General features: G+C 41.1%; 2 protein-coding genes across 3 annotated transcripts in view; one reads left to right on the top strand and one right to left on the bottom strand.

The window, feature by feature from the left end:
* Window positions 1-5,634, bottom strand: part of sec24a (SEC24 homolog A, COPII coat complex component) — a 38,538-nt gene extending 32,904 nt beyond the window's left edge. The window contains exons 1-2 of the mRNA XM_080435836.1: window positions 5,189-5,634; window positions 959-1,660 (exon numbers count right to left, since the gene is read on the bottom strand). Of these exons, the coding sequence (XP_080291962.1) occupies window positions 959-1,660; window positions 5,189-5,249 (763 nt within the window). The 5' untranslated portion in view covers window positions 5,250-5,634. The remainder of the gene's footprint in view (window positions 1-958; window positions 1,661-5,188) is intronic.
* Window positions 5,635-8,383: 2,749 nt separating this feature from the next.
* sar1b (secretion associated, Ras related GTPase 1B) lies at window positions 8,384-21,270 on the top strand. Of its 2 annotated transcripts, none has more exons than XM_080436494.1 (7): window positions 8,384-8,542; window positions 11,453-11,528; window positions 14,350-14,469; window positions 14,796-14,861; window positions 15,950-16,053; window positions 16,653-16,784; window positions 18,105-21,270. In XM_080436494.1, the coding sequence occupies exons 2-7, from the start codon at window positions 11,471-11,473 to the stop codon at window positions 18,219-18,221; spliced, it is 597 nt and encodes a 198-aa protein (XP_080292620.1). In that variant the 5' UTR covers window positions 8,384-8,542; window positions 11,453-11,470; the 3' UTR covers window positions 18,222-21,270. The 2 variants fall into 2 exon arrangements, with proteins under 2 accessions (XP_080292620.1, XP_080292621.1); XM_080436495.1 differs by lacking the exon at window positions 8,384-8,542 and adding an exon at window positions 8,627-8,770.
* The last annotated feature ends 2 nt before the right edge of the window (window positions 21,271-21,272 follow it).

Here is a 21,272-nt window from a genome sequence, read left to right as displayed (position 1 = left end):
ACTGAGATAATAATAAAACACATCATGGAAGCAAAAGGAAGGAAATGGCATGATCAGCGTTGGCAGTGTGCAGGTCAAGGAGACAGAAAAAATAAGATGCTGTTAATAAGGACCCAACAGGTGTTACATTTAGATTTCCTTGATTTTAAAATGAAGATATCATCCGAACAGTCTTCTGATATGTTCCCATGTGCCTTTTCTTGGTAAATATTAAATGATTGATTCTCTAAGTGCAGTTTTCTTTACTAGATAGATAGTCCTTGGAAATGCACTTGATGCCAACACTGATTTATTGTATTATTTAAGAGTCTCTCTGCTGAAAGTGTTTTATACTTCATGCACCGAGTCAGTTTTAACATTTGCCATGATCTTTTATTTTGGTAATCTTAGAGGGGGAAAAAAAACACATTGGGTAGAATTGTCAAGATGTGCCGTATGGCCACTGGTGAGAAATTCTGAGAATCTTAACGATCTTTGGCGTGTAGGCGTACCAAACCAGAGTCACACAGAAAGCTCAGATAATCATATGGGACTCCCATCACCCTTTACACAAGTAAGTTTATTATGCTCCCCTTAGGTTGGAGGTTTTGCCACCCTAGGTTTCAACAACAGATAACACAGGGTCTTTTATCTCAACAGCGATTTTAAATCATGCGAGTCTGTGATCATTTGTAGATGCGACACGGTGCCCTCCCATTTAATTTCTTGCTTCCCTACTGCTCTCCGATAGTTCTGGTGACAATGCCGTCAATGACGAGGCGTTAGTTGTACATCTGTCTTAATGTATGTCTATTATTGAACAGTGGTGTTCCATTGATTTTTGTGTGTGTTTTACTGCTGCTGTAAACCAAATTGCCCTCTTAGGGATAATAAAGCATTACCTTACCTTATTGCAATTAAATCAATAAAACAGTGACACATTGGCTGTGCTGTGTTGTGTCTTTGGCCTGTGTCCTACCTGGCTGGGTGTATCCGTGGAGGCCTGGCCCTGGGGGCAGTGTGGCGCTGTGTGGTACAGGAGCTGCTGGTGCTGAGATGTAACCTGCTGACGATGGTGGAGGCGGCGGTGCTGCCGAGCTCGCCGCCAGGTTCACGTGATTACCCATGGGGACAGGGGCTGGTGCGCTCATGGAAGGGGGCGCCCCCATTGCTGGAGGGGCAGGGCCGTAGGGCCAGGCAGGAGCCAGAGGCTGCTGCTGTTGAGGGTTTGGGTAGTAGCTATTAGCAGACACAGCAGGGGGCGGAGGGGTGGCCTGGGCAGGGGGTGGAGGGGTTGCCTGGGCAGGGGGCGGAGGGGTGGCCTGCGAAGGGGGCATCCGCGGCCCCGGACTGGGGCTGGCAGACTGAGGAGGGGTATGGGGCGGTGGACCTCCCATTAAAGGCCTGGTTAACAGTGGCTGACCTGGAGCGGCCTGGTAGGAACTGACGGGGGGCCCAGCGTGGTAGGAACTGGTGGGGGGCGCAGCCTGGTAGGAACTGGCTGGGGGCATGGGTTGGTAGTTGCTCGCTGGTGGAAAAGGCTGGTACGGTCCAGAGTTATAGAGTCCGGAGGCAGGGGGCATGGGACCCTTAGCCTGCATTGGGTTGTATGGTGCCTGGTGGGTCATGGTGTATCCTGGCCCAGGTGGCTGCTGCAGTGCCATGGAGTTCTGTGAGGGACCTGGAGAAAAACACAACGCATGTTAACCACTTTCAAACTTTTGCACCTGTGTTAGTATGTCATTATAAGTTAAAATTTCAAAAATAGCAGATCTACAAGCACACAATGTGAGCTCCTACATGGTGAACGGTGCTTCTTTACATATTTTATTTTACCGCAAATGTTCTATAATAACAAATGTTGCCACGCTGTTGTCTAAATGCATAAACCTTCAGCAATCTTCTCTGGATTTACACTTTCAAAAAGCATTTTCCAAATGCTGTTTGAAGCACAGGTCAGAAAGAGTGTGCTTTTGAACAGCAGATGGCAGAGCTTTGGTATTGACTGCAGTGTGTGAAATGAGGTTTGTAAATTAAAAAAAATTGAATCCTAAGCCGGATCCCAATACTCAAACTTCCATCCTCACGCCCTCCACTCACATTTGTTTCCTCGCGCCTTAGCCGTGCCTTCGAGCGAGGAGGCGAGGCCAGGACAGAGGATTCGATCTGGTTCGCTTTAAGGAATGGGAACGCTTCTCGCTCTGTCAGCGTCATTTTGAAGCGATAGCAATTACTTATGACGTGTCACACAGCTGGATTGGTGGACCACTCCAGAGCCCGCAGGGTTGTCATGTGGAGGAGGAGAATTTGGCAATGGCGAGCCTCTTCTCTCCTTGCTCTCGAGTCTCGACTCCTTCAAAAGCAAATTAAAGCTGCACTCTTTAACTTTCATGTCCTGCCTGAGATTCTAACGCAGGTCCCCTGCGCATTCAAGTGCAGGAATTGTACCAGTGAGCTAATAGAGCATGCCTGCTTGCTCAGGAGAGCAAGCAGGCAGTTGCTTTTGATTTTCAGGCTTTGACATTTGGGACGCTTTCAGGTCACGCTGGACGACAGAGGCAGAAATTTGAGTATTGGGATTTAGCTCTTAAACACACAACAAATGGGCATTGGACTCATATAGTGATCAGGTGACTGACTCAATATCTGAGTGTGTAATCCCTTTACCTAGATTTTAATGCACTCCCTAGCCATACAGACAACTTCTTTTTAGTAGTAAAGTTAAAGCTCTATATTCCATTAATAATCATTGCCATAGTGTTTGTTCAGCTACAGGTATTTAACACTTAGTTGAACAAAACATTAGTTACACCTGACAACTTTCACCTCAGAATGCACTTAAACTGGAATTGGATGCTAGGCAAACACTTGCACCACTAGGCTAAATTAAACCTCCAGTATATACTTAATTTGGAACTCTACTTGTTCCTCGTTTTCCCCGACAATTCTCTTCGGCAGAAATAGCCGATCTACAAGCTTACAAGGTGAACTTGTAGATGCTATTTTCACCAAACCTATTTTTGATGAAAGTTGGCCTACTATGACAACTGTATGATGCAGAATTTAGAACTATGATTTAATTGGAGGACCTGGTAGCCTAGTAAAAAAACTGTTAAGTAAGTGTGTCAACTCAGGCAATTACACAGTAAATTTTTCTTTCAGTTCATTTATCCATTTGTAATTCAGAGGATGTAACATGATACATTTTGTACACTCTCTAAGTTAAATTAACACTGAGGATTTTGCAGTGTACATATCATGAGACCAGATTTGCTGCTGTCCACTACATTACAGTTCAGGTAGAGTTTAGTGGGATTAGAAGACAACTCTTCTCAATGACCGAAGATGAAGACACATAATCCTTCCCAAGACTTCATCCTTCCTAAGAGCAAGGAAGCTTGTCAGCCCCAGCTGTCGTCCAATGAGATGCCAGTCGGACTGGGCTGAGGAACCCTCTCGGCCAACCACAATTCAGCTAATTAACCACTTAAGCTCTATAGCAAAAATAGCCCATCTACAAGCTCACAACGTGTCACGATGCAACGCGTTGAAAGCTTGTAGATCGGCAAAAAATTTGTTTTGAACATTTTACAAAGATTTTGAACCTGCCCAAAATAGAGACGCCTGGTTGAAAAAAGGGAAACTGCAGGTGAAGGCAAATGAAGCCTAACTTTCTATGAATTCCAAGAATTTTGTACCAGTCTATACTTCAGTCAAAATGTAATTTGTGCTAACCAAGGTATGAGTACTGTAGACTAATTGATACTGGTCAAAATGTGAGGAAAATTCACCAAAATGATTAAGGGGTATGGGTTAGATCGACACATTTTCACATGACTGGGCTACTTGTCTACTACAGGTTTTAGATTCAGAAGCCAATCCGAGGCAGAATCCAGCATCAGACCTGTACTCTACCATTGAGTAACTAATTCTAGATTATCTTCCATATTGCTTTCAGATAAAGTAGGGTTCAAAGAACACTGTTGGTGCTTCAAGGAGATAACAGATTACAGGTGAATGTGATGAACTATTAGAGATCACTCACAAGTTATCAATAGCTAGCTACTATTAGTACAAACTACAGTACTTACAGTGCTTGAAACAAAGACAAGTTAGAACTGTCTCATCTTCACATGATAAGAAAAAGAACCCACGCACTCAGTGATTAAACTGTTGTTGATCATAACTTTATCCCGATATTTGTTTAACCTAAAAAACAGCCATGTCAGCATTCTGTCACCGACCAGCGGATCATGAAAAAAAAAACAGTTCTCTGGCAACAAATCTGGATCATCCCCAACATGCCACATGTACAGGGAGAAATGCAGAAAACAAAAACGCACTGGGCTTTAAAGCATATTATTACAGTAGGCTGCAAATCAGTATTGCACAACAATAAAGTAATTTAAGTTACACTCATATCATAGCTATGGGATTTCGTCATAGACTAAGAATCTGTCAATGTTGGGAAAAAAAAGATTGAGTCACAAATGTCACGGGACCAAAACCAGACGAAAAAGACCCATGTCTTTACTTAGATCAATAAGATCTGCTGTGATCAGAATCACACATACTGTATACGAGTCAACTGGTGCTTCATTTATACACCATTGTGCAGTGTCGCTCGCCGAAAAGAGCATATCTACAAGCTATGACAATGTCGCTCTCCGAAAACAGCAGACCTACAAGCTCGTGAGAGCTTGTTGCACGTCTGCGATTTCCGAGTACTAAATTAAGCTTGAGGGTGACATATTAGTGACATTTTACGACGCCGGGCGTTGTTTGCCTAGATGCCCAAGTACTTGACCTGTTGGCTTAACCATGACCCACCACCAGACACTCAAGTCTGTAATTAAAATACAATCAATCACCAAAAGGGAAAGTTGCCGCTAGCCGACGACACTAGCTGCCCAGTTGTCGTGTGGCTAAAGTTGTAGCTTCCCCACACTGACTGACCCACTGTCCTCTCTTTACTCAGCACTAAATGGCTAGAATGACGCTATAAGCTAAGCCGGGGTTTCTAACAGGTTGTTGGCGAGGCTGTGGGTCAGCAGCACTGGTGTCGCTTGTCGAAAAACGAACAGATCTACAGAGGCTCACAACGCGTTGGGTGAGCCTGTTAGATCTGTTCATTTTCGCCAAGCGGCGCCGTAGAATAGGAGTAAGCTAGCTAGCAAATAGCTTCCAGCAGTCCTCCTCCATTGCTCACCGTTCGCATACGGCTGTCCTCCTCCTGCCCCGTTCTGGGAGTTGAAGCCCGGGCCTGACATGTCGAAACGACCCGCTGACGGACAGTCACACGTCTGTCTTGGTTTGGTCGGTGTGTATATAGCCTGAACCCAGCTAATAGCGGCTAAGCTAGCCTGCTTGCTGCAGTCTTTAGTTGAGTTAGTTAGTTAGCTAGTTTAGCTAGCTAGCTCGCTAACTGATGATGATGAAACCAGAACAAACGACGTATCACTGGAGGAACACAAAAAAAAGCCGGGTCCTATTTGTTGGGCATCCACAGTGTCGCATACATCACAGTGTCAGGACCACCGTGGCTGACGACGCCATTATTCCTCCGCCCCGGTTGGTTGGGTTCGGGTTCCGTAGGGGTGTTGTTGTGAGTGTGACGGGTGGAACCAACAGGCCTCCTCGTCAAGATGTGATACACTTCTCCTTCTTCTTCTTCTTCTTCTTCTTCCACAGGAAGTTGGGATCAATGTGGCCAGATTATGTGAGAGAAATAAGCAACCAGGTCTAGGAAAACAAGCCCAAAAGAAGCCATTTAGGCCACATGAGCACTTTAAAATCAACATAAGCACTTTAAATCAACACAAGTTCACAAGTTGTGAGCTTGTAGATCTGCTATTTTCAAAAACTCTTGCAATAAAATGTGGAATATTTGGAACGTGTTTGAAACATTCTAACAACACAAATGCTCAAAACATTTTCATGAAAATATTTGAGAACCACAGGTTTAAATAATAATTAAAATAAATAAATAAGCAAGTACACTTTAGAAACAAGCCTCAAAAACCGCAACATCTCTACAGAAAAAGAAGCCCAAAGTAGCTTATAATCAGCCGACATGGCAACACTGGTTGGGATCTCCCAGGAACAACCGGATCAACGTCAAAACCTCCTCACTCTGTCACGCATGTATTTATTTTATTTGTATGTATATATTTTTTTCTGTATCTGTATTTGAATGCTTCGTCTTTGGGTCTATGCTTTTATTTTATTATTATTATTATTATTCATGTTTCTTTATAATATGTAATATGAAAAATGTGGTACACTCGCGTAGTCTGACTGACTGTCGCTAATAATAAAGTTTGGAATGGGAGGGAGAAGGAAAAAAAACTCACCCTCCTCAAGCATGCGCAGTATGTACACGTGGCACTTCCTCTGCTGTGTTCCCAGGAATGTCAGTGTACTGGAAACAAGTCAGGGATGAATGAAGAAGACATGCTGTCTGTCTGACCGTTTTCTCAGGGGTTGATTGATTGATTGATTGATTGATTGAATACTGAAGTACAGTTTACTACAAATCTAATGCTAAAAGGATTGAACCCAAGAAAGCACTATGGCTTGTTTCCATTGGGATCCTGTAATGTGTCCGTGGCAAGACCTGTCCTTGTCCGTGGTAAATTTTAGATTTTTTGTTTTTTACATTACAACATTATAAATAATGTTCTTGATTTTGATCATAAGACCCAATTACCGAATGTCAGTCTCCAGGTTTTCCTCAGAATATGTATTACACTGATTTACTATGATACTATGGCACATTAGGAGGAGTCCACTAGGACAGTGGTTCTAAAGCATTTATTTTGAAGGACCCCCATAACTCTGAGAGTGAACATTTGAACACTAAGAGTAACAGACCTGTAAATGTCATTTAAGGCTATAGCTCTCTATGTGTTTCTGGTAATATTATTGTCCACTCATGTGTATGTCCGTAGCAAAAATTGAATTTTGACAAAAATGTCCACCAGAAGCCAGCATGGCGATGACCCCTGGTTTTCCTCATTTACTGGTCGTTTGCTTATTGATTCGTCAATAAACTGCTCTTTGCAGGCTTAAAACCAGAATAATGGGTCAGTGGATTTGAACCACTGCAAGATAAATACAACAATAAATGATTTTCATAGGCTCCAGGGCTGCCAGTCAAGCAAGCCCCTCAATCTTTCAAGATCAAGATGTTAATAATCAGAGAGCCCCCAATGTTGTAATACATTTAAACTGGCTCTTGCTATGTAAAACAATGTCAGTGAATACAAATCTAAGCATGGAAGGTGCGTAATAAGCTATGGCTTCAAGGACCTCAATGGACTTTTTTGAACGGACCTTTTAGACAAAGTATTTTAAATGTAACTGTGCTGTTTTACATTTTTGCTTAATAAATAATCAAACCTTTTTGGTCAGAAATTTGGTTATCTTTTCTTTATATATATATATTTTTGTATTACCTTACCTGTGAAATTTTAACTATGTTAGCACACAATTGACTGAAATAAACTTGGTTTTACATTAAAGCTGCACTAATTTTCCTTTTCTACCCCGGATTTGAACCCAGTATGCTGCGCAAGTGCTGATTTTTCTTTTCTTCCTTTGACTAGTAGAGCCTGCCTGCTTGCTCAGGGGATAAATTGAATCTTGACCATCAGGTCAAATTCGTGTCAGTCTAGGTGAGACCGATCGTGTACCCACACCGGTGACTCGGTGAGACACGACCTTTGACACGATCTAAATGTCTCAATAGAAGAGCAGGGAGACAAAATACAACCACCCCAATTGTATAATTTATATTGTATTAACATAATCTACCATACATACATATTGGACAAAATTACATTTTATTCATCAAAAAAAGTTTAGTGCCGCTTTAAACAAAAACAAAAACATTCATAAACAGGAGTAATATTTACTACAAAAAAAATCACAAACATTACAAAGCATTGTTGACACAGCTTCTTTTGTCGGTCTTTCTTGCTTTCAGGAATAAAACATAAACTAGTGTATATGATATAATTCATATATTATATTATATATAATATGTATAACATAATACAAAATAATATGTTATATACAATATGTAAAATATGATACAAATACTTTATAAATATATAATAAATATACATTGTTATTAATACTGTGTTATATATATATATACACACACACAGACACACACACACATATATATATATATATATATATATATATATATATATATATATATATATATATATATATATATATATATATATATATATATATATATATATATATAAAATATTTTGTATTGTTTTATTTCTTCATGTGATGTGGTGTTTTTTGGTAACCCTGCCCGGAAAGCTGAGTGTGAAACATCAACAGGAAGGGCTGTTGGAGCGACACCACAGCCATTGCAGTGTCGTGGCTCAGTCAGTAACAAAACACCGAGGAGGCACACACAGCAGCAGCAGCGGCAGACCTCAGTTTGCGGACTCTCTTTTTCATCCAGGGACCCCGTTTTTCATGGTTTACACGAACAAAGCTCACCATTTGAATTCACCTATACAGACGTAATCAACGGGTAAGTTTGACAGACACGTCATCACCCCTTGAAAAGAAGAAGTGAGAAGAGGGGAAAGGAAAGAGTGCGTTTGAGACACATCGGCATCTGTGTGCTAGGAAACGCAGCGGCTAACGATGCTAAGCTAACGTGGCTAGCGGCAGGGCTAAAGCAGAAAAAGCTTCAAAAACGTATCCTCCGTCGCTTGCCAGGAAGAACAGGTCCGTGCGACGCACCGTTAGCCTGTAGGTATGTTCTTTTCCGGCAAGCGACACCGTCGTATATCACGGGAGTAAATACAAGTTTTAAGGATTCAGCTAGCGTTAGCTTAGCATCGCTGCTGGAGCCTGTTGATGCAACGTCGCCTGTCTCTCTTCTTGCCCTGGACAACATAATGACACGTAGCTGCTAGCTTCATGCTAACGATGGCTAACTGGTTAGCCAGCCTCACCCTGTCTTCTTTAGATAATGTTGTCATATGTTTTTTAGTTTTCTTCTGGTATTATGTAAATACAACTGTCCCATACTCCCATGGGATCAAGTCAGCCATTGTCCCCAGATTAGATATTTCTGGTTTGTATATCCTGTGGAATAATCATACTGAGCATTGTGTTGGTAGCTTTAGGTTAAAGACAAACCTAGCTGGATCTAAAAGACTAGTCTTAGTTTGACAGCCATGTCAGTCAAACCATAATCAGTGATGAGTAACCTATAACGCTAAATTAATGATTATTTGTTAGATAACTACGTTTGCATCGTTCTACTGAGTTGGTGATTTCACACACAAGTTGATTAACCACTGTGTAACGGTTGTTGTTAGTATACATACACTATGCATAGTTAAACATGATTGAGTTATCCCTGAACTCAACTTCAAGATGGCAAGACTTATTATCATATCAAGCTGCTGGTGGGGGTGCTGAGGCAGCCAGCTGTGATTTAATCTAATAGTGTAACTGTAACGTTATGTTAATGAAAACAAACCGTAGCGAGGTGAATGTTTGGGATCCCACCCTCTGATCTTGTTGATCAGAGGGTGGAGGGTTTCAGTTTGACACTAAAAATGCTTATGAGAACGATGATTAATTTGGCTGGCAGAAAGGTTTGGTATAGTTTCATAATTACTGTCGCTATTAAACTTAATCAGCGTTTGACTGTCTTTAATCTATCTGCCCTTTTGGAGCAAGTTCAGTTTATTGGGTAATCAATACGTTATCACTGTTAAAACACCAAATTAACCCGTTCAAAACCAGTGAATGATTTGAAAGATGGAATTTACACCATGACATTTTATTGAACCTGGTCTCAGGTCTTCATTGTCAGACAATCATATTTGGAAAAACTGGAGTAGACAATCTTCTCCATAAAAGTGCATGTTATGAGGTCAGACATTGTGTGTGTGTGTGTGTGTGTGTGTGTGTGTGTGTGTGACGTGTGTGTGTGGGGTTATTGTAGGCTATGAATGTTGTACTTTTGTTTTTGTCAACTCTCTTCGGCATCCACAGCTAACACATGTGTGGGAACCCCGGCCTCCGGTGCTGGCCCACAGCATAGCGGCACTCAGTCAGCTGTAGTGGGCAGACAGCGTGGAAGGCAACAAGTTGAACCAGAGCGTAGCCGCTGCTGACGTGTAGTTCTTGACCTTTGGCTGCCGTATACTTTAGCCCTGGAACTGTTTGCACGTTATGCAACCAGGCACACAGGTCGTCCCTAGCCTGAAATGTTACGATGCCACCCTAGCTGTCACAGAAGAAGTAGATGGTGAAGAAGGTGAAAGTGAGAGGGTTAGTGTGTGTCTGTCTAGTATGTCAAAATGACAACTGACCTGACTCAGGACGTTGCTTCTGCTTCGGTTGCCTTTTTTCGTAATTCCCTATTTCTATTAGTAAGAGAGAGGGCAGTACTTCTGCCTGAGACATTTGATCACATGCGGATCATACAGTGGAAGAATAAGCATGACAGTGACATGAAAACACCAAAACAGTGTATTGCAGTGTTGCATCTGGACAGACACTAGTCTATTATTGAATTTGTATGTTTGAAATGGGCTGTAAGTCAGTTATAAGTTGTGTTACAAGTGAAGTGCAACTGCTGGTTGGGTCCATTTACTACAAGACAGGAAGATGTGACTCGGATAACATTCTGCATTTTCAATGCCCTGGCTATATTTTGCAGACAGACAGACCACCACGTCTGCACATACACACACACTTCAGGTATTAGAAAACGGTCACAGTTTGTGAACAGTGCACATTGCTCTGAACTGCCTGTTCTACAGTCCGAAGAATCCCTACTGGAACAAGATTATCATGTGCCATAGAAAGACAGTCACTAACTGTCAGTTCTCTTATCACCTGTTGCTACAGTCTTCCAGATAGGCTGAGCAGATCTCTTCTCCACCAAACTGGTGACAAAGCATATTTATGAGGTCCATGATGACCAGCACTGATTGGGGCTATGATTGTGTCCCTATGTGATCTGCATTTTGATGACAAAATGAAACTTGTCGTTTTGTTTTCCAGTCCATGAGGGACTTTGTAGATAAATTCAGCTGGCTAGTAACCGACTGCCACCGAACAATTTGTGCCTTTTGAAGCAGAGAGAACTATTATGCAGTGACTGAGTTTACTGTCAGAAGAACAGGTTTGACTGAGCATAAGACAAGATAACACAAGTTTACAGTACATTTCTAGGCAAATTATCAAGTTGTTTTCAGTGTTTTCCTCTCTTCAGGTAGTTGGTCTTATTTTAAGTTAACCCATTTACTTACCGAAGGTAGTGAGCCCAGTGCTGCATATCAAACCACATCTCTTCAAAAGTGTGATAGCCTCATTATTATAATATTATTGTCATTATGTTTGTATATTTGTACAGTACTACAGTATGCATATTTTCCGCCTTACCTATGTTTCTCCCTGTTTTTTATTTCAGGATTCAACAGCTCCGGATATGTCCTTCATATTTGATTGGATTTATAGTGGTTTCAGTAGCGTTCTGCAGTTTTTAGGTGAGTGTTTATTAAAGAATCATCCCAATGCTCCGACAAAAATGTATTTCTATCCAAATGCCAAGAGTCCCTATATTTAGCCAAAGTGGTGTCACTTTATTATGCAACAACAGAGCCACAGTGGTAATTCTAGAGGTCTTGATGCCTGCCTGATTACAACTTTTCATAATCACACAAGAGCTACTTTAAATGGTTAGAACCACTGGTCTCCCAGGTGTACACCGAAAAGGTGAGCCAGTGGTATGGTCATATCATGCACAATAGTACGCTTTGTTCCTTGGGACCCATGACGGTCCCTTTGTGGTAGTAAGTAGAGTTTGTGCAGGTGTTGGCTTACCGTACGTCCGACTGATCTGAAACACAAACAGACAGACAGACGGACAGATATCACCTCCTTAACGGTTGATTACCACTGCCAGATTTCATGGAGGAAAATGGAAAAGCTGCCATTTTAGTAGAGGTGCAACAGTAAATCGGACTAAGTTCTTTAATTGGTTACAAATATTAATCAAAATACAGGAAATAATTGATCTACAAGCTCACAACACGTCTCGATGCGAGCTTGTTGATCGGCTATCTTGTGTATTTTTGCGCAACACCATTGTACAACAAAGTATTAAAAGTATTGTGGTTAGTCGATTTAGTGTCGCGACGCGTTGTGAGCTTGTAGATCGGTTATTTACAGTGGTTAAAGAAAGCACTGCTTTGAGAACCACTGCTCTAACAAACACAATTAGCCATGTTTGCGGGTCGTAAGCCGGCTGAGGAGGTGGTCCTATACAGGTTGGTCGATGAACCTGTTCAACAGGGAGCAGAACTGGGAGGGATGGCGTGTTCCTCTGCACACGTTATGCCCTCCCATTGAAACTTTTTTTACGTGAAAAGAAGCAGCTGGCCCTCGCCAGATGTGGTTCTCTACCCCTTCCCCAGACTAAACAGTCAGGGCTGGCAGTGATAAGAACTATATTACATACAGGGGGCACTGACTATATGATTGTAAACTAGCCAGCATAGCTATAAATCGTTCTTTGGAGATCATTGACATAGTAAAGACTACCAAGGGTTGAGGTTTGGCCTTCCGTTGGGCCACCCACAGAAAAAGTGTGAGCTGAGTAGTAGTGCATGGCACTAAGGATGGACTGCCCACCAAATAACACACATGATGTATTTAAAAAAAAAAGCCTCTGACAAATATGGCAGCAAATCACGATTTCCACAGCACCCTGGCTGGTTACATTTGTCTGTGACGGGCTAAAGCCCAGCTCACGCTACAGGATATTGGGTCAGGAACGGTTGGAGCCTGATCATGAGCGATTATCTGGCAAGATTATCCTGTAGTAGTTTGAGAGGTTCAAAGACCCAATCTTAAGCCACCCGATTTGCTCACAGACCATCTGATAATTTTCAAATAGGTTTGATATTTGTTCTGGATGATAACATCATTACTGTCCGAGTGGGATGGCAGAAGTGGCGAGCGATAGAGACTACAAGGAGACAGACGTGAAGTATATGAGAGGATCGTTGACATGATGACCAGTCAAAACAATCTGTGGTGTGTTGGACAGCTGAGGCTTATCGGTGTGTTTTTTTGGCAAGAACATGACAGATACATCGCAACAATTTGACCATTACCACGCACGTTTAACCGGCTCCGTTATTTACAATCTGCTTACACAATTTGATCTCGTGAGATAAGATCACGTGAGGTGCTTCGTTGCTCGCCTGGGCCCGATAATCTTGTACAATCCTGTAGTGTGAGATGCACCATTATTTTAAAATAAGCAGTGTGCCGGTTTAACATTATACAGAAGATAATCTGATAAGATTTTCCCGTAGTGTGTGATGCAACCAGATTTCCAAATCGTTTAACCACTTAAACCCCAGCACACATATTGTGGGGAAAGCTTTCACTGAAAATAGCAGATCGTCAAGCTCGCGTCGCGTTGTTGTGAGCTTGTCGATCGGCTATTTTCAGCGAAAGCTTTCCCCACAATAAAAACCCTGAGGGACTCCGCTCATCCATATTAAGTGGTTAAGATTTGAAAGCTCTTGTAGTATGAGCTGGGTGGAGCAAAATTGGGCGGTGTTGTGGTGGTGTCAAGCAGCTCCACTCCCTCACCCCTAGAGTCCACTGCTCTACTTTGAGTGTCAGAGCATGTGTCAGGGCATGTGGAGGCGCTGCAGAGCAGTCGATCCTGCTCATCCTGTCAGACGGGTAGCTCTGTCACCGTGCTCCGATGAGCAACCATGACGTACTTAGTATCTATGAAGTATGAAGCGTCTCGACAGCCACAGCTGGAACGTTATGCTGACTGATAGGAAACCCCCCCCCATACAAATCTCTTTCATAACCCCGTCCTACAGAAACACACATAGGAGATCTTATTGGATGCTGAATATACAGTATGTTGTGTGTTATGTTTTACGTCACCAGAGGTGTGGCATCACAGCATGAGTATGACCACTTGGTAGTGAACGGATACAGTATAACAGATCAGTGCGCTTTAATTTAGATTCCAATATAGTGTAGCCTTGATGTTTAATGTACTATATTATTATGAAGTATCTAAGGTGAGACATTTTTGGCACTGAAACCTGCAGCAGAAACATGTTGGACAAATTTTTAAGAGACGGGGAGCAAAGTTTCAAAAAGATATGGAGGCAATACAAAAACAAACAAAAAGCAATACCTACGACTGCCATTACTTACATTTTTAGGCTTCCATAGTCTAATTCCGTTTACACAGGCAAAGTTGGGTTGTTGTCTCCAGGTTGATATTTTGCTACATTTCTGACATGTTACTTGGATGTTCTTTTTCAGGACTGTACAAGAAATCGGGCAAGTTAGTATTTCTTGGACTGGACAATGCTGGCAAGACGACGCTACTGCACATGCTCAAAGATGACAGATTGGGACAACATGTGCCAACTTTACATCCCAGTGAGTTGGCTCTTAATTTATGCCTGTGCCACACCATGTTCACACTCAATCGCACTGTTGAAAGCCATCCATACCAACACGACACTTCGGATTTGTGCCATTTAATCATAGATACTTTTTTCTCCAATGGTTTAATGATCACCAACAAGTGACTTTAGTTGAGATGAAAAGACAATTTATTTGGATTCAGTTTACTCATGCTTTCCCTCAAACTTGATACCAGATAAGAGACAAGATTGCACATGACCAAATTCTTTGCTGATATGATCCACCCCTGTACTGTTGAATATTTGTGTTTGATGTAACTTCACTTCTTTTGCTACCAGCCTCGGAAGAGCTGACGATCGCCGGCATGACCTTCACTACATTCGACCTTGGAGGCCATGCACAAGGTGCGTGACCGTCTGCGTGTGCCTATGTGATTATATGCATTTAGTTGGCAAATGGTGTTTTAACCACCTAAGCCATATTTTATACTTAACTTGTGGAGTGGTGTCACAAATCACAGGCTCGCATCGCAACACATTGTAGATCAGCTATTTTTGCTATTTCTGAAAACGTTTGAAAACTTTCAATGACATGCCTAAAATAGGGACGGCAGGTTGAAAGTGCTTTTAAAAAAAGTGCTTTTGGCTCTGCAAGCTGCTTAATTATCTCATCCAATGATTAAGAATGTGTATGCTTGAATTGAATAGGATGAAAGAATGGGGATGTGTTGACACTTGTATCTATGCATTTGCATACTTATCACACAGATGGTCGATAAGCTTCAGGGCCATTTCTTGCTGAAATAATATAACATAACCTGAACTAATAAATTAAACTACAATTCCAGGTTACTTATTTTTGTTTGGTATTTTTGCAGTAATGTGCTTGAATTCTGAACATCTCATATAGTCATATCTGTAGAGAGTTTTTGCTTTTAAAAGTGGTGTTGATGGTATTACTGAAGTGCTGTCTCCATAGTATTAGAGCTCGACTGATGCCAGATGTTTGAGTCATATGCCACTCCCAATTTTGGATTGATCTAACCCACTGATTACTAATGTTTTGACCCAAATTTTCAGATCAATTTGAAAAAGATTTCATTAAAGACCTGAAACTCGACATGCGCATTGGTCAAATTGTTTGCCTTCTCAATGAAATTAATTTTATTCATTAAAAATGTATGGAAATGTATATATATATTAAAAATATATATATACCGGTGTATATATATATATATATAAAAAAATATATATATATCTTTTTCACATGAAGACGGAATGTCATAGTTTTTTCCCCCCATGATTGTCTGCAATGTACCAAGTTTCTATTGTTGAAGATTTAACTTGTAACCAAAAAAAATGTATTGGTCGGGCTCTAATACATTATGCATAGTATAGAGGCACCTGTGCCCTTTTAGGAGAGTATGAGAATGTTTGTGACACCACCATACACCTGCTCTGTTGTTGAATTTTGATTTTGTGTGTTCACCCAGCCCGCAGAGTGTGGAAAAACTACCTCCCTGCCATCAATGGCATTGTCTTCCTTGTGGATTGTGCAGACCACCCCAGATTGCAAGAGTCCAAAACAGAACTCGATGTAAGCATCTGACCAGAGTTTAATAAGAACACTGTCACCCACCTGTAAGGACATCTGAGTCAGAAACAGTGCTAAACATAAGCACTTGAAGTTTTATGATAATAGTTCTTTATTTAAGGATAAGTTTGGGTAGGTTTGGGTAATAATGCATTTATGGCACTTCCTGCCAAGGTTGTTAGTTTTATCTTTCATTTATTAGGTTTAAAGTGGGTTTGTAATTTAGTTTAGTTTTCATTAGTTTTAGTTTCTCATTGTAATATGGGTTAATGGTCAGGGTAAAATTCAAAAAGGTCAGAATTTTCTTTTGTCCAATAAAAAAAACATACAATTTAAGGTATTCAGAGCAACCACAAAAAGGAAGATAATGTAGCTTTCACAGCTAGCCAAAATACTAGACTTTTGCATGAAATAAATTGACAAAGAACAGCTACATCTGTTTTATTTATTTAGCTAACACAATGTTTTTTTGTATTTTTATTTCAGTTAATATTCACATCTAGTTTTCATTATTTTGTTTTAGTTATCTATAATACCGTTGCTTCCAGCCATGATGGTTACTAGGGCAGGCAATAACAATTTGTTTAACCTCCCTCTACCAGGCACTAATGACGGATGAGACCATTGGAAACGTGCCTATACTGATCCTGGGCAACAAGATCGACAGACCAGAAGCCGTCAGCGAGGAGAGGCTGAGAGAGATCTTTGGATTGTATGGACAGACGACAGGCAAGGTAAGGAGATGACAACACAGCGCAGCTCCCGAAAAAGCACATTAGGCGTGTAACAGTTAATCGAATTAATCAGTTGTTAAAAAACTATCAATAACAATCAATTTTGGGGGGGAAATTGAAAATTCACTTGTTTTCCTTCAAATCTTTTGCAAATTGTTAAAATACACGTTCACTGTGGCTATTTTTGCCAGTTTTGTGCAAGACTGTTGTAAGCCGAAGTATTAAATGGGGCTAGTCAATTAAAAAAATCTATTATAATTTCATTAGTCTATATATAAAAAATTATAAAACACGCTTCCCAACTATTTGATTAATCGGAGAGGTAAAGTCCCTGCCCACCACCACAGAGGTTGTGGGTTCAAATCCAGTGTTGCAACCGGCTTTGACATGCATCTACACACACACTTGGCCCGTGTTCGTGTTCGGGGGAGGGAAGCCGGGCGAGGAGAGTGATAATTGTCACTGCACATACTCCTATGGGCTGGGGGGCGGCACCTGTCAGCAGGGAATGTTGGGCGGGAGGAGTAGGACGAAGGCTTTACGTCCTCCCGGTGGGGGTTCCTCACTGGCAGGTGAGCCAGTAGGATATAACCGCAGTGACGACACAGAAATGTACGTGGGGAGGAATCAATTGGCATAACAACTAAATTGGGGAGAAAAAGGGGGTAAAAAATAATCGGCTACTCTAAATTTTAAAAGAAATCGGAAAAGTAACCGATAGAATAATCGATAGTTACTTAAAGGAGTAGTTCACCCACAAAAACGTATTTTCTATCAATTACACACCTCATTTGGTTTTTAAGCCAATAATTTGATGACTGGGTCATTGGTCAATAAGAGACTCCGTAGCAGACTCTTTGACTCCGCCGGTCATCAAATTATTGGCCTAGGAATGCGACAAAAACAAAACTCCATGAATTCAAGGCTTCATGCGGTGTGTAATTGATAGAAATTAAGTCTTTATTTTTTTGTGAACTACTCCTTTAAACACATGAAGTGATTTCAGGTCATTGCCACAACTCAAAGAGCCTGGGAGCAGTGCATTAACGTGTGAGAAAAATGAAACAAAGCATGTTCCTGGGGGTCCCCAGCAAAATGATTGATAGTTGGGAACCAAATGGACCCTTACAGCTTTGCAACCCTGACAGTACAAATGTTACCAAATTCACCCTTACGTGTCCATTTGGTTCCATTTGTACTCTGTCACAGTTAAGGGGGTTCCGTGGCCTAATGTATACCAAACAGGTGGTCCTTAAAATTGTGTTTGAGAACCACAGATCTGAAGATACGTTTTCTTCCCTCCCTCATCATCATCATCAGGGCAACATTCCCATGAAGGAGCTGAACACGAGACCACTGGAGGTGTTCATGTGCAGCGTGTTGAAGAGGCAAGGCTACGGAGAGGGCTTCCGCTGGCTCTCCCAGTACATCGACTAAAAACCACCCGCCCAGCACCACCACCGCCACCACCATCAGGGGGCGCTAAAACCGACCATCCAGACGCCCGCTGCCGCCACCAGTACCACCATACTCAGCCCCATGTTTGGTTTAGAAAAAGTCTGCCTCCACCATCAGAGCAAACGATATAACGTTGAACCCAATAGACTTTTATTGGTCGAACATTTGGTCAGACACACAAACAAATGTACCAATACATACATACATATATAAACGTACACACACACTTTCATTCCTCTGTCATTCTTTTCCTAAGAGAATAACATAGCATTGATTTCTCCAGCAGATTGCAGTGTGCAAAATCACAGCTGTGATTTCTTTTCTATATCGTTTTCCATTCTGTTTTTGTTTTTTTTCTCTCTGCCTTCTCCTTGCCATTTCTCCTCACCATTTTGCCATCTGTTGAGTGTGATGAACGCATTCTAACTGTACACGATACTATTGATATAGCTCCACCCCACCAACACCGTCTTCGTTGACATGTTTTGGGTCAGCAAGAGAGCCATAATAGTCATATGTCACAATAGTTTTTTTTTCTTTTTAACCAGAAAGAAATGTGGACATAGTATTTAATCAAGGCATTTTCTTTTTGTCTTACTCCCTTCTTATATTCTACTTTTCTTTTCTTTTTTACATGGATTGAATAAACATAGAACATGTGCGGCCACCTATATACAGCTCCCATCTATTAAGACATCCTGTGGGGCTGTTTGGACCATTTATTAAAATGGAGTTGTGAATTAATTAATTAATGCATTGGAAATGGATCCATTTTGTTTTGTTCTTTTTGTCACATCAATCTGAACTTAGGGTAATCTGATTTATTTTGGGTGGGAGTTTTCTATTTGTGGGCAGGCATTGTAGAATTGGAATTGGTCTAAGAAGTCTTCTTTGATCTGTTTTCCTTTTTTAATTGCGCAGTAAAGTGGTGTGAGGAAAACCATCTCCAAAACTGAAGATTTGTAATGCAAAATTATGTTGGCTATAACTTTCTCGGCTCTTGTTGGAGTTTGAAATTGTTTGGATAGCACAAAACACGAGGAATTCAAGAAATCAGAGAGGGATGGTGAAGATATTTAACTGAATGAAATTATGTAAAACTAGCTTGATAACATGCAGTAGGAGACCACGGTGAGGAAATGAAAACAAGTGGGTTGGCATGTTTTGATCTGGTAGCTGTCAATGTTAGAAGTCCATCTTACAGATGTGTTCCCTAAAAGCAAACCTTTTAACAGGGTGAGTCTAGTGACCAAGTGTAGATAACGGAGGACATAGTCCCTTAACGGGAACAGAGTCGGACCATTAGTCCCAATACATGTCTGTCCAATACGCTGTCTTTGTGATAGAAAGTCACATCAAACCACGCACCATTTTGTTTCCTTGCTTACCAGCACAGCACTAGTCTTGTGTAGTCGGACGATTAGAGTTCTCCACCTGCTGATAAGTCTGGTGACATCTCTAAATTCAACGTATGGGCTAAAACTGGGTGGAAACAGAATTAGGACATTTCAGAAATAACAGCATTGCAGAACCTATGGAAAGACTTTACGTCGGTCCTTCATTATTGGGATGGTGTCGGGACTGGTTTTCAAAGCAGTGGGTGTAGATTTGTACTGTTCTAGCCCATATATTGAATTTAGATGTCACCACAAGTATTCTGTAGGCAATGGCATAGGTCTGATTGCCTGGCTACAACGAAAGTAGCACAGCTCTTACCTCAAAGGATGAAACTTTTGTTTTTTAGAATTATTAGGGGCTATTGTTTATTTTGGATTACACTCCGTCCACTAAGCAGCACAAAAGAAAAAGGCCTTACCAGTTGTCCCTTTGCTCTTGTTCGACCATATAGACACTGGCAGGAGGTGGTGGCACATGTGAATCGGTTTTTAAAAGATGACATTTTATTGAGCCAAGTGCTGCTTGATGGGTTGGAAATATGCCAAACTGCAGGGGCCCCAATGTTTCACTGAGTCCAAAGCTGCCTGTGAGCAAGGCACCAAACGGTTTTATGTGACCTTCTCTCCCACACACACAACGGCATGTATCGGGGCTGTGCTAGTTCCAAGAAACCTATAAGAAAAGGGACCATATATATATGTGAAATGTACATGAACACCGTACATGGATTTTTTTATAAGCGGTTCCCCTTTGATCTATGTGCATTACTGAAAAAACTATTATGCATGCCTTGTTCTTTTTGACTTTTAATGACCATTACCCGAGAGTACATTGAGGGATTCAAATGCCAAAACTTACATTGTTACGGAATTGGAAAGCTGACTGTCTGTTTTTTTTTTTTTTTTAAAGAAAAGAAAAAATCAACAATGGAATGGCGTGTAATACACTTTTTCTGTTTCTGTCCCATAGTGTCTCTTAAAGCCTTATTTATACTTCATTGTACGATGGTGTCTTGCGCCGTAAATAGATAATAGAAGCTGTATACAAGCTGTAAGCTTGTATATCGGCAATTTTCGGCACGGGACACCGTCATACGGCAGAACATAAATTAGGCATCATTCCCTCATGACTCTACAATGAGCTGTTCCGACAAGCGAGGGCCTTGCTGTTGTTCGCATCATACAAATTGTAATAAATGTTTGCAATGAATAACAGGCTTAACACAAGTCCCTGATGAAGACTTATTTTTGTTCATTTGTTAGATATTTCTGTATCTCTTGTACTCTTTACATGCAGAATAGCATGGGACACGATCACAAAAGCAATGCCTCCTGTTAACAGTGGTTTGTAATAAGCCTACAGATGAACGCAAGCAAGAGCAAATATTTAACCACTTAGCCCTATACTGTATACTTGTACCGCTAAGTAACAAAAGTAGCAGCTTGTAGATTTGCTATTTCTGCTATTTTAGACATTTTTGACTATTTTCACCTGTAATGATGTGGCGTGCCCAACATGGGGAACCCAGAGTTAAAGTGGTTAAAGACAGTAACAGATCATTTTAAATGCTGGAATAATGTGAAAATAAACTTAATAATTTGGCATTCTCATAAACAATAAATATGTTACTGT

This window comes from Gymnoscopelus braueri (assembly GCF_963280865.1).
Source record: "Gymnoscopelus braueri genome assembly, chromosome: 8".
In the NCBI taxonomy this organism is placed as follows: domain Eukaryota; kingdom Metazoa; phylum Chordata; class Actinopteri; order Myctophiformes; family Myctophidae; genus Gymnoscopelus; species Gymnoscopelus braueri.
The sequence above is the reverse complement of the archived record's forward strand: the minus strand, read 5'-3'. Positions and strand labels throughout refer to the sequence as shown.